This window comes from Littorina saxatilis, linkage group LG16 (genome assembly GCF_037325665.1).
Source record: "Littorina saxatilis isolate snail1 linkage group LG16, US_GU_Lsax_2.0, whole genome shotgun sequence".
Classification (NCBI taxonomy): Eukaryota; Metazoa; Mollusca; class Gastropoda; order Littorinimorpha; family Littorinidae; genus Littorina; species Littorina saxatilis.
The window spans coordinates 49,050,197-49,063,885 of NC_090260.1; the positions used below are offsets into that span (position 1 = coordinate 49,050,197).

At 41.4% G+C, this 13,689-nt stretch overlaps 1 protein-coding gene across 3 annotated transcripts in view; it reads left to right on the top strand.

The window, feature by feature from the left end:
* Positions 1-13,689, top strand: part of LOC138951143 (unconventional myosin-Va-like) — a 38,692-nt gene that overhangs the window by 8,773 nt on the left and 16,230 nt on the right. For 2 of the 3 annotated variants that reach the window (XR_011451010.1, XM_070322785.1), the window contains exons 2-5: positions 5,212-5,332; positions 6,762-6,785; positions 8,555-8,632; positions 10,174-10,267. Coding sequence is in view for 2 of the 3 variants with exons in the window: in XM_070322785.1 (XP_070178886.1) it covers positions 5,212-5,332; positions 6,762-6,785; positions 8,555-8,632; positions 10,174-10,267 (317 nt within the window). In the remaining variant the exon portion in view is untranslated. The remainder of the gene's footprint in view (positions 1-5,211; positions 5,333-6,761; positions 6,786-8,554; positions 8,633-10,173; positions 10,268-13,689) is intronic. The other variant, XM_070322786.1, reaches the window with a different exon arrangement.

A 13,689-nucleotide genomic window follows, 5' to 3' on the forward strand; every position in this document is an offset into this window, starting at 1 on the left:
TAGCCTTTTACGAACGTTATCAGAAAAACAAGGGAGATAACTAGCCTTTTCTGTTCGGCAACACACAACTTAACGTTGGGCTTTTCTCGGAAACTATAAAAGTGACTGGGCTCAAATTTTATGTGAACGTGACTCCCAGTGACCTCTACACTTTGACGTCTGCTTTGGTGACCTTTGACCTTTTTCAAGGTCACAGGTATGTCTTGAAGGAAAAAAATTGAAATATCATATCTCTGAAACTATTCATCGGATTTGATTCAAACTTTATAGGATTATTCTTTACATCAAATTATTTACATCTGTATTGTGTTGTGAATAGCAATTTCTTCCTGTCCATCTGATGCCTCATATAATATTCAGAACTGCGAAAGTGACTCGATCGAGCGTTTGCTCTTCTTGTTAAATCTTGTTTTAATTTATGTAAATTGCTTCCCTTTCTTTTCTCAAATGTGTCTGTGTAATGTGCTGACAGTCTTTTATAGTAACTGTAAGTATATGTTTTCTGAAACCAACTGCTACTGTTACCAGTGGCAGACATGATGCACTTTGGTTATTCAGATTAAATTATAGTATTTAATGAGTGTGGGAAGAGGGAGTTATTTAGGGAATTAGGGAGATGATTTGTACACATCCTATTTACAGGATGACCCTATTTATCATTGGTTAATGAATGGTCTGTTTCATGTGGTGAATATAGCAATCGTAGTTATGTATATAACTACCCTGTCCCGGTGTTTTCTGGAATTAGGGAGCCTGATTTGTACACATCTTATTTACAGGATGACCCTAATTATCATTGGTTAATGAATGGGTCTGTTTCATGTGGTGAATATAGCAATCTTAGTTATGTATACCTACCCTGTCCCGGTGTTTTCTGGCAAACGACGGAGCTCAGGTTCTTAGCATCAGAAAGCAAAGATGCCAGGACGGCTGGTCGCTTGTTGTTGATATTGACGGAGCGAACACAGACCGCTATTTTTGTTGTGTGTTCTTCTCTGTGCGTGTAGAAGCTGGTCTGCTCAGTCACAGCCAATAAGACGGGAGAGATTCGAAGCAGAAGAGACCAAGAGTTAGTGTGTATTATCGGGAACAGTTTTGTCGTATATTCACAGCTTTTTGTGAAAGTTAGGGTGTTGTTAGGGTGTTGGTTTGAGACATTTCACTGCAAAGGGCATCTCTATGTGAAGAAGTTTGGGGCCTTAACATGGCAGTGTAATTTAGACATATTTGCTTTGAGGAATACAAGGGAGAGAATTAGCACTGCATTTACGGGACCTTTTTTGTTGTGTGCCTAAATTCTTGGTGCGGAGAAGTTTGGGAGACATTTGGGAAAAGCTCGGAACAAAGCATCGCCTGAGAGGCACGAGAGAAGTGGATCGGCTTGCGTTCAAGAGAACTTTGGTTGTGTGATTGTTCCGACTCACAGGCAGTGGACATTTTTTAGATACTTTGCTTTGGAAACAGGCGAATATTACCATTAGAAAGGGAAGACAGCAGTTTGGGGAAGTTGCTGACTTTTTGGATCTGTGTATGGTGACTCTCTATTTAACTCTGGATAAATTATGAGAATCAGGTACTGCGGCTGTCTGGAATGTTGTTTTTGAGTCACTTGAGAAAAAGTGACTCTATGTAATCGGTCAGTGTTACGGCCGGCCGTCCGTAGACACCACCTTAATGTTGGACTTTTTTCGGAAACTATCAAAGCGATCGGGCTCATATTTTGTTTAGTCGTGACCTCCAATGACCTCTACACTTTAACGATGGTTTCGTTGACCTTTGACCTTTTTCAAGGTCACAGGTCAGCGTCAAAGGAAAAATTAGACATTTTATATCTTTGACAAAGTATCTCGGAAACTATCAAAGCGATCGGGCTCATATTTTGTTTAGTCGTGACCTCCAATGACCTCTACACTTTAACGATGGTTTCGTTGACCTTTGACCTTTTTCAAGGTCACAGGTCAGTGTCAAAGGAAAAATTAGACATTTTATATCTTTGACAAAGTTCATCGGATGTGATTGAAACTTTGTAGGATTATTCTTTACATCAAAGTATTTACATCTGTAGCCTTTTACGAACGTTATCAGAAAAACAAGGGAGATAACTAGCCTTTTCTGTTCGGCAACACACAACTTAACGTTGGGCTTTTCTCGGAAACTATAAAAGTGACCGGGCTCAAATTTTATGTGAACGTGACTCATTGTGTTGTGAATAGCAATTTCTTCCTGTCCATCTGATGCCTCATATAATATTCAGAACTGCGAAAGTGACTCGATCGAGCGTTTGCTCTTCTTGTTAACAACTGTAATAATATTACATAGCACATTATCGAAATTTGACAATGTTGAATGTGGTGTGGACATTTACAGATATTGTGAACATGTGATGCTTACTCAGTTACTGTGTGGGTAATTATTATTGTGACAGTTACTGTGTGGGTAATTGTTATTGTGACAGTTACTGTGTGGGTAATTATTATTGTGACAGTTACTGTGTGGGTAATTGTTATTGTGACAGTTACTGTGTGGGTAATTGTTATTGTGACAGTTACTGTGTGGGTAATTGTTATTGTGACAGTTACTGTGTGGGTAATTGTTATTGTGACAGTTACTGTGTGGGTAATGATTATTGTGACAGTTACTGTGTGGGTAATGATTATTGTGACAGTTACTGTGTGGGTAATTATTATTGTGACAGTTACTGTGTGGGTAATGATTATTGTGACAGTTACTGTGTGGGTAATTGTTATTGTGACAGTTACTGTGTGGGTAATTATTATTGTGACAGTTACTGTGTGGGTAATTATTATTGTGACAGTTACTGTGTGGGTAATGATTATTGTGACAGTTACTGTGTGGGTAATGATTATTGTGACAGTTACTGTGTGGGTAATGATTATTGTGACAGTTACTGTGTGGGTAATTATTATTGTGACAGTTACTGTGTGGGTAATGATTATTGTGACAGTTACTGTGTGGGTAATTATTATTGTGACAGTTACTGTGTGGGTAATGATTATTGTGACAGTTACTGTGTGGGTAATGATTATTGTGACAGTTACTGTGTGGGTAATTATTATTGTGACAGTTACTGTGTGGGTAATTATTATTGTGACAGTTACTGTGTGGGTAATGATTATTGTGACAGTTACTGTGTGGGTAATTATTATTGTGACAGTTACTGTGTGGGTAATTATTATTGTGACAGTTACTGTGTGGGTAATGATTATTGTGACAGTTACTGTGTGGGTAATTATTATTGTGACAGTTACTGTGTGGGTAATTATTATTGTGACAGTTACTGTGTGGGTACAGATTATTGTGACAGTTACTGTGTGGGTAATGATTATTGTGACAGTTACTGTGTGGGTAATGATTATTGTGACAGTTACTGTGTGGGTAATGATTATTGTGACAGTTACTGTGTGGGTAATGATTATTGTGACAGTTACTGTGTGGGTAATGATTATTGTGACAGTTACTGTGTGGGTAATGATTATTGTGACAGTTACTGTGTGGGTAATGATTATTGTGACAGTTACTGTGTGGGTAATGATTATTGTGACAGTTACTGTGTGGGTAATGATTATTGTGACAGTTACTGTGTGGGTAATGATTATTGTGACAGTTACTGTGTGGGTAATTGTTATTGTGACAGTTACTGTGTGGGTAATTATTATTGTGACAGTTTCGTGTGTCGTTAAATTGTGTTGATGAGATCACATATACCTGCAGTCTCTAATGTTCCATTTAAAAGTGTTGAGAGCATTTCATCTTTGCCAGTGTCGTTTAAGGCTGTAGTCTGTTGACCTGCTGTAGTTGAGGTTTTGACTCGGCTGGACAATTATATGTTATATGTTATATGTTATATGAAGTCTTATATATATCGCGCGCGTATCTCCAGACTCGGACTCAAGGCGCAGGGATCTATTTATGCCGTGTGAGATGGAATTTTTTACACAATACATCACGCATTCACATCGACCAGCAGATCGCAGCCATTTCGGCGCATATCCTACTTTTCACGGCCTATTATTCCAAGTCACACGGGTATTTTGGTGGACATTTTTTATCTATGCCTATACAATTTTGCCAGGAAAGACCCTTTTGTCAATCGTGGGATCTCGGTTTTTCGTCTCATCCAAAAGACTAGCACTAATTGAACCCACCACCTAGGTTAGGAAAGGCCGGGGAGAAAATTGCTAACGCCCTGACCCAGGGTCGAACTCGCAACCTCTCGCTTCCGAGCGCAAGTGCGTTACCACTCGGCCACCCAAGTGAAGTACACATTCCCCCTCCCTTCACCTCTCTGACCACCATCCAGTACCATACCCATGATTTCAGAACTGTGTTATTGTCTCTTGTTCCATATCCATGTTGAGACCATTCCGTCACTGTCAGTGAAAGTAAAATGAATGCATAGATTGTGTATTGTTGTTGGCGTATTGTAGGTTGCTTCAGATCCAGTTCCTAGCTACCCTTGATTTCATAACTGTGTAAAATGTTGTCTCTTGTTCTTCTTCTGTCTTCTTCTGCATTCATGGGCTGAAACTCCCACGTACACTCGTGGTTTTGCACAAGTGAATTTTTACGTGTATGACCGTTTTTACCCTGCCATTTAGACATGCAGCCATACGCCGCTTTCGGAGGAAGGGTACGTGCTGGGTATTTTCGTGTTTCTATAACCCAACGCACTCTGACATGGATTACAGAATCTTTTCCGTGTGCATTTGGCCTTGTGCTTGCATGTACACACGAAGGGGGTTAAGGCACTGGCAGGTTGGCACATAAGTTGACCTGGGAATCGGAAAAATCTCCACCCTTAACCCACCAGGCGCGGCCGAGATTTGAACACACAATCTTCCGCTTGGGAGGCCGGCTTCTTACCACTATAAGGCCATTGCGCCCGTCACTTTCTTGTTCCATATCGGTGTTGAAAGCATTTCATCATTGTTAGCTTGCAAGTTAAAAAAATATTAATGAATGTATATTGGTGTTGGTGGGATGCAGGTTGCTTCAGACCCAGCTGGACAATGTACTGTAACCCCCCCTCCCCTTCCCTCTGACCACCATCCAGTACCGTAACCCTTGGTCTCAGAACTGTGTTAATTAATTGTTGGCTCTTGTTTCATTTCAGTGTTGCGACAATGAGCATTTCATCATGTCACTGTGAGTTAAAAAAAAAATTAATAAATTGTTGTTGCTGTGTTGCAGGTTGCTGCAGACTCAGCTGGACAAGGTTGAGCAGGAGCTGAAGAAGAAGGAGCGGACGTATCACGACGAGCTGTCTGAGCTCCGCAGGGAGAATGACCGCCAGCAGAAACTCATCAACAAGGTCAGCAATGCTCAACGTCTTTATAAGTTGAACCTCCCTTTTAAGACCCTGTTTTTTCAGACTTTTTGTTCATTCACCTCTGTAGAGTTACCCCCCTTTTAAGACTCCCTCCATTTTAAGACCTGATTTTCTTCAGATTTTGGGAGGTCTTGAAGGGGACGTTCCACTGTACATGTTGGAAACAAATGTGGCATACTCCAGATATAGCCCTGTGGAAACAAATGTGGCATACTCCAGATATAGCCCTGTGGAAACAAATGTGGCATACTCCAGATATAGCCCTGTGGAAACAAATGTGGCATACTCCAGATATAGCCCTGTGGAAACAAATGTGGCATACTCCAGATATAGCCCTGTGGAAACAAATGTGGCATACTCCAGATATAGCCCTGTGGAAACAAATGTGGCATACTCCAGATATAGCCCTGTGGAAACAAATGTGGCATACTCCAGATATAGCCCTGTGGAAACAAATGTGGCATACTCCAGATATAGCCCTGTGGAAACAAATGTGGCATACTCCAGATATAGCCCTGTGGAAACAAATGTGGCATACTCCAGATATAGCCCTGTGGAAACAAATGTGGCATACTCCAGATATAGCCCTGTGGAAACAAATGTGGCATACTCCAGATATAGCCCTGTGGATGTGTTGAACTATACGTAAGATTTTGTTTCAGCCATGTGCGGTAAGATTAACACTGACTATTCCCCTGGCTTGAGTATATTCAATATATTATTATTGAAGAAGATAGAAAGTGCTGCTCTAGCTGTACCCAATTACACACACACGCATACACATACACACATTAACACACACACTTAACAAGCACATACACACACACACACACACACACACACACACACACACACACACACACACACACACACACACACATATAATTAATGACAAGCACACACACACACATGTATTTATGACAAGCACACACACGCACACACATATAATTATGACAAGCGCACACACACACACATGTATTTATGACAAGCACACACACACATATAATTATGACACACACATATGTATTTATGACAAGCACACACACGCACACACAGTCACACACAGATTTGTATTGACAGAGACTCTGCAGTCTTCTTTTTAGCTTGTGATCAATGTTTTCTGATTTTTCACTGCATTTTCAAATTTAATATTGCATAGTGTTTCATTTTGATATGTTTTATTTGTCTGTATGTGTAGATCCTACATGATTTAGGAGTTTTCTTCTTTTCTCTTTTTATAAACAATTATTTGCAAAAGTGAAATTTGTTGCATTCTTATGTGCATTGTTTATTTTCACAGTTTGATGTTTCATGGAGTAAAAAAATCGACTCAAGGATAAGAACAGGGTTAACATTTTTTTTTTATATGATTGACATCGATTTAAATTCTTATGTTATGTTGCATTTGCAGCGAATAAAAAGCGTATCAAGAAATGTGGGTATCAGATTTTACAAGCAAGAGTTTGCATGGTCACACACGTGTGGATGACTTTTCTGCATGTTGTTAAGAACTCAAGTATTAACTGATTTCTATGAATGTGCAATAAAATAAAACAAAACGGGGTACACTCAGGTTACATTTGATTTAGAACATTGGTCATATTTAAATTCATGTAGGTTACTATTAGTACCAATTTGTAAACGATCTGTTGTGATGTCAACCTTTATGGGCAAGAACCGGTGTTTCTTAAAGAAATTCTTGAGAATTTGTTTTGTCGGTTATATAAAATTCTTAGAAGGTAACGGATTACAGGAATTAGACCTTTGTTTATTTCAAACTTATTTCAAACAGTCCTATTATTACTGAAGGGCCCAAGATGAAAACTGTAATGATTCAAATTATGTAAACTGATGTTTGCAAGGGTAACCATTTGCACCAATGGATTTTTTTTTCTCGGTGGGAGGGGGGTGCAACAAGAAATAGGGAATTGTAAGGAAATACACACATACACACTCAGAATTGTAGCCGGAAAAAAAACTACTTACTTTTGACGGGGACATGAATGTAATATTATGCATTATTTGAATGTTTATGCATGCAGAAAGAGCAATTTAATGGTTGAAAGGTTTTGTTTGTTGTTTTGAATGAACAGAACGATACATGTTGGCATGGTGCCTGCATGCCTTTCATCTTTTCACTTCTCAATCAATCAAGTCTCCAGGCTTATTTGTGGATGAGGGCCGAATTCGGGGATAGTTGCAGCACACACGTCACACACACACATACCTGTACACACACACACACACACACACACACACACACACACACACACACACACTACACACACACACATGTACACACACACACACACACACACACACACACACATACACACACACACACATACACACACACACATGTACACACACACATGTACACACACACACACACACACACACACACACACTCAGGCTCAGAGAGATGAATAATTGTTACTAATGCTATAAACTCCATTGTGTTACTGTATTGTGTTTGTTTTGTTTTGTTCTGTATAATTGTGAACTGTTTTTTGATCAGTTAAGATGTAAAAGTCTAACATTGAAATACTTTGAAGAGCTGATGATTCTGTTTGATTTAGATAAGTTTATCATTTTGCATGTGTTGCACTTTTCAGTTTCTTTTCAACACCATCTTTCTTGTTTGCCTTTCTGGTTGAGTTTTGTTGACAGCACTTTTCAGCGAGTGTCAAGGCATGGTCAGGCGTCTACTAGTATCTTTATTTTGGTATAATTGTGTTGGTGGGACTTTGTTGGCGATAAAGTCCGATTGGAGGAGCATAATTGCGATGTTAATCAGGAATTTCTGATGATCATAATTTGTGCACCAGTGTGTGTGTGTATGTGTGTGTGTGTGTGTGTGTGTGTGTGTGTGTGTGTGTGTGTGTGTGTGTGTGTGTGTGTGTGTGTGTGTGTGTGTGTTTGCGCTTAGGCAATAAAAATGATAGCCCTAACCTCACCCCACGCCTCAGGTTTTCTGAAAAAGGGGGGATAATTTTACTGACACTGGCTAAAAATAATAATATTCTAAAGTCTACTAGTGATACAAATTCAAGAGTAGAATATCTGCCCCGCAGCTCCAACCGTAGAGTAAGACCAAGGAAAATATTGTCAAATCTCTGTCCATGTGTGGTTATTGGATTTTTATTTTGTATTAGAATATAGTCAGTGTTATTCACAACATTATGTCACATTTTGTGTGTGCAGAACCTTTCCCTTGGGACAGAAGCAAAGATCGAAGCCACGATGCAGCACGAAATCACCAGGATGACCTCAGAAAACCTGGTGAGTAGTGAATCCAAAAACAAAGAGACTGCCAACGTTCCAAAATTCAGAATAAAACAAGAAATTCCTCCGAGGTAGGAAAAACACCCCCGTTGGTCAAAGGGAAATAACCATTCTCACTGCCACCAACTGAGAAGGTTATTTCCCTTTGACCATTATCTCCCTCTATAAGTCCTTGTAGAATCTTAATCCACCAATAACTCCCTAACCGTGCGTTTGACTGGTCCCAATTTTTGTAAGGACCGTCTCAGGAATTTATAGAACCTGTTCACCAAGTTTGGTGACGATCGGTCCGTTCATTCTTGAGATCTATATGCGAACACAAACAAACAAACAAACACATGGAGCGAATCCTAATCTTAATCTTAATCCACCAATAACTCCCTAACCGTGTGTTTGACTGGTCCCAATTTTTGTAAGGACCATCTCAGGAATGTTTAGAACCTGTTCACCAAGTTTGGTGACGATCGGTCCGTTCATTCTTGAGATCTATATGCGAACACAAACAAACAAACAAACACATGGAGCGAATCCTATGCACACCCCTATTATACCGGGGGTGTAAAAACCAAGAAAGGTAAGTTGTCGGAACGTTGGTATTGACAAAAATACGTTACAATCACAAATATATCAACCCAACGTTTTTTTTAAGTGAACAGAAAAACAATAAGTCACAAAAAAATTAACTTGATGGAATGATCAGTTTTCACCCACTCCCCAGGAAGGCGAGTAAATTTGTCTGTTCACTTAAAAGACGGTTTGGTCGATTGATTTGATATTTGTGATTCTGACGTATTTTTGTCAATAACAATGTTCCAACAACTTACCTTTCTTGTTTTTTTATTCTGGTGAGTTAAGTGCTCTTTTTTTGCTTTGATCTTGGAATTAAAGATCTTAGACATTAAATGGAAACAATAAAAGGTAAACCTACCAATTGACTGTGTATCTAAAGGTCTGCTATAATAATAATAATAATAGTGGCAAGCTTATATAGCGCGAACCATGGGGTTAACCCACGCTCTCCGCGCTTTACATCAAACTGAACAATGCAATACATGTTTACAATAAATGTAGAGTTTTACCTGTGATGAAAGGACACCCTTTAGACCAGCCAACAGTGTCACTACAGCAGGTGGCATAACAGGTTTATAGTCTGGTAGAGATAATGATAAGACTAAAAATCAAAAAACATTAAAGGTAGGATGTTGGAACGTTTGTTATTGACAAAACAATACATTCACAAATATATCGACCCAACTGTCTTTTAAGTGCACAGACAAACAATGACGAAAACTTATCACGCTGATTTTTTCTTCCGCCTGCCACGAAGCCGCAAGCGAATCATATATTAAGATAATTTATATAATTTAGATCAGACTAAAGAACAACAGATAGTCCTTTCTCATTAAATGTGAGTCACGCATTCAGGTACCGCTGTACTTTGTATCTGCTAGGACTTGAAGTCACACAGTGAGGTAAGAACTGTTCTAGCGAGCACGGAAGAAACTTTCCAGTACGAGACATTGTAACCTGTGTTTCAGGATCTTCGTGAGACAATCGACAAGCAGTCAGACCAGATACGCAAGCTGAAGAAGATGCTCAAGATCTACGCCAAGAAGTTGAAAGACGGAGAAGGTAATGTTTATGATACTACACACACACAGCTGTTAGCTGAGCAGAAGGGGAGTGAATCAATTTTAAAATGCAGTCCACTCGATATGACCCCATTTATTTTGAAAATATTCACAGTGGATTTTACAATTTTGTTGTGGCAATGATCGCTTGCACCGAGTCATCGCGAAGGTAACGTGAGTTTTTGCTTGAGGTCACGTGAGTTTGGGAAACATGCGTGCTTAGCGATCACTGCAGGCCATCGCCAGTGAATACTAGCTCCCATGCGCAGATTTTGGAAAGGAAAAGGTCATATCGAGGGGACACTGCATAACATGGGAGTCAGTTGTTCGCTGTGATTGCTGGTTTTAACTGGTCAACCATGTGTTATTGTTTGGCTCGCTAACAGGGGGTGCAACTCTTCCACGATGCTTGGAAATCCTGACAGTTATTTCTGAAGATTGCATGTTCCCTGCAAAGAGCTACTAAAGAAAGAGAGAGTTGCTGAATGCATGGTTTCTGCACAGAGAGAGAGAGAGAGAGAGAGAGAGAGAGAGAGAGAGAGAGAGAGAGAGAGAGAGAGAGAGAGAGAGAGAGTTCATGCTGTATGCATATTCTTCACAGAGAGAAAGAGAGAGAGAGAGATGCTGTATGCATGTCTGCCACAGAGAGAAAGAGAGATTAAGAGAGAGAATGTATGCATGTTCATTGCAGAGAAAGAAGGAATATACTGCTAGATTGTCACCATCACTTTTATTCTTCAACAAATCCAGTACACGTAATGCGTCACCTTATTTGGTTGTGGCCCGGTAAAAGGTGGGGGTTCCTTGTTTCTTCTTCTGACTTATCCCCCCTGTGCTGTGCATGCAAGTTCTGATTGATATTATCTGACATGGCTCCTTCCCTCTGGTCACTCTATGGCTGTCTGAAGGCTTGCCGGACCGCTGGTCAGGGATGACCGGTTCCGTGTCACTCAGCTCCGAGATGGGTAACTGTCATAGTGTTAAAGTGCCTGTTCACTTTGGATCTGTTCTCGTTTTCCTTCCCATATAAACAATTTGACTGACGCTTCAGATCTGGCCGGGGATTGTTATACAGTGGAACCTTCCTTTTAAGACACACCCCCCCCCCCCATCATAACTTCCCCCACACTGACCTTGTTTTCATTCTCAAATATTCTGTACATAACCTTGGTAAATGTAGCCCCATTTTAAGACTCCCTCCTTTTTAAGACCTGACTTTGGGGCGGGGGATGTAGCTCAGTTGGTAGCGCGCTGGATTTGTATCCAGTTGGCCGCTGTCAGCGTGAGTTCGTCCCCACGTTCGGCGAGAGATTTATTTCTCAGAGTCAACTTTGTGTGCAGACTCTCCTCGGTGTCCGAACACCCCCGTGTGTACACGCAAGCACAAGACCAAGTGCGCACGAAAAAGATCCTGTAATCCATGTCAGAGTTCAGGGGGTTATAGAAACACGAAAATACCCAGCATGCTTCCTCCGAAAGCAGCGTATGGCTGCCTAAATGGCGGGGTAAAAACGGTCATACATAAAAGCGTAAAAGCCGTGGGAGTTTCAGCCCATGAACGAACAAACAAACAAACAAGACGTGATTTTGATACGTTTTTGGAGGTCTTATTAGTGGAGTTCCACTGTACATATATTTGAATAAAGACCAGCTCTCCACTTAGACACATACCACAAATCACCTGGCTGCTCTCTGTACAGAGGGGGGAGTTTTCTGTACAGAGGGGGGAGTTTTCTGTACAGAGGGGGGGGTTTTCTGTACAGAGGGGGAGTTTTCTGTACAGAGGGGGGAGTTTTCTGTACAGAGGGGGGAGTTTTCTGTACAGAGGGGGGAGTTTTCTGTACAAAGGGAGTTTTCTGTACAAAGGGGGGAGTTTTCTGTACAGAAGGGGGGGGGGGGGTTCTGTACAGAGGGGGGGGAGTTTTCTGTACAGAGGGGGGGGGGAGTTTTCTGTACAGAGGGGGGAGTTTTCTGTACAGAGGGGGGGGGGTTTTCTGTACAGAGGGGGGAGTTTTCTGGGGGAGTTTTCTGTACAGAGGGGGGAGTTTTCTGTACAAAGGGGGGAGTTTTCTGTACAGAGGGGGGGAGTTTTCTGTACAGAGGGGGGAGTTTTCTGTACAGAGGGGGGGGGGGGGGTTTCTGTACAGAGGGGGAGTTTTCTGTACAGAGGGGGGGGGGGAGTTTTCTGTACAGAGGGGGGAGTTTTCTGTACAGAGGGGGGAGTTTTCTGTACAGAGGGGGGGGGGGAGTTTTCTGTACAGAGGGGGGGGGGAGTTTTCTGTACAGAGGGGGGGGGGAGTTTTCTGTACAGAGGGGGGAGTTTTCTGTACAGAGGGGGGGAGTTTTCTGTACAGAGGGGGGGGAGTTTTCTGTACAGAGGGGGGAGTTTTCTGTACAGAGGGGGGAGTTTTCTGTACAGAGGGGGGGAGTTTTCTGTACAGAGGGGGGAGTTTTCTGTACAGAGGGGGGGAGTTTTCTGTACAGAGGGGGGGGGGAGTTTTCTGTACAGAGGGGGGGAGTTTTCTGTACAGAGGGGGGAGTTTTCTGTACAGAGGGGGGGAGTTTTCGATGAATTCATTTCTTAAATGATGTTTTATTAAATGAAATTGTACACGCACAAACTCTGACTGCACAGTTAGTAGTGAGCACGGGCGCAGTGGCGTGGTGGTAAGACGTCGGCCTCCTAATCGAGAGGTCGTGGGTTCGAATCCCGGTCGCTGCCGCCTGGTGGGTTAAGAATGGAGATTTTTCCAATCTCCCAGGTCAACTTATGTGCAGACCTGCTAGTGCCTCTTCGTGTGTATACACGCAAGCACAAGACCAAGTGCGCACGAAAAAGATCCTGTAATCCATGTCAGAGTTCGGTGGGTTATAGAAACACGAAAATATCCAGCATGCCTACCCAACGAAAGCGGAGTGAAGCTGACTATGCTCTCAGAGTATAGTGTGGGGAACCCAAATGGGCAAACGAGCTCACGCGTAACCAGAAAATTGTGGAACGCTGAAGAAGAAGTGAGGATGTTGATTTTGGGTATTTGTTCAAGTGGAGGGCTGTTCTTGTCTGAATGAAAAGCCTGACATGATCTGAGATAGTGAGTCAAATTGTTTTCATGGAGTTTCATTACTGTGCCTTTAATCATATTTTCAGTGAAATGAGAGCATTGCATTCTCACAAAACGATGCTGGACATAATTATCATTTATGTGGTTTTAGCCTTGATACGTTTCTATTTGTGATTTAGTTTTTTTGTGAAACGTGGCTGGAAGTTTTCTTGTCACAAGCTGGTGCTTTTGGTGAACTTTTGTTTCCAGTTGTCACCCAGCATGATTATGACTATTTTAAGTTCACCAAACTGTGGTCTGACTTTTCGTTTTATTTTCGATGCAGTTATTCCTTTTCGATTGCTTGTCTGTGTTTTCCCCC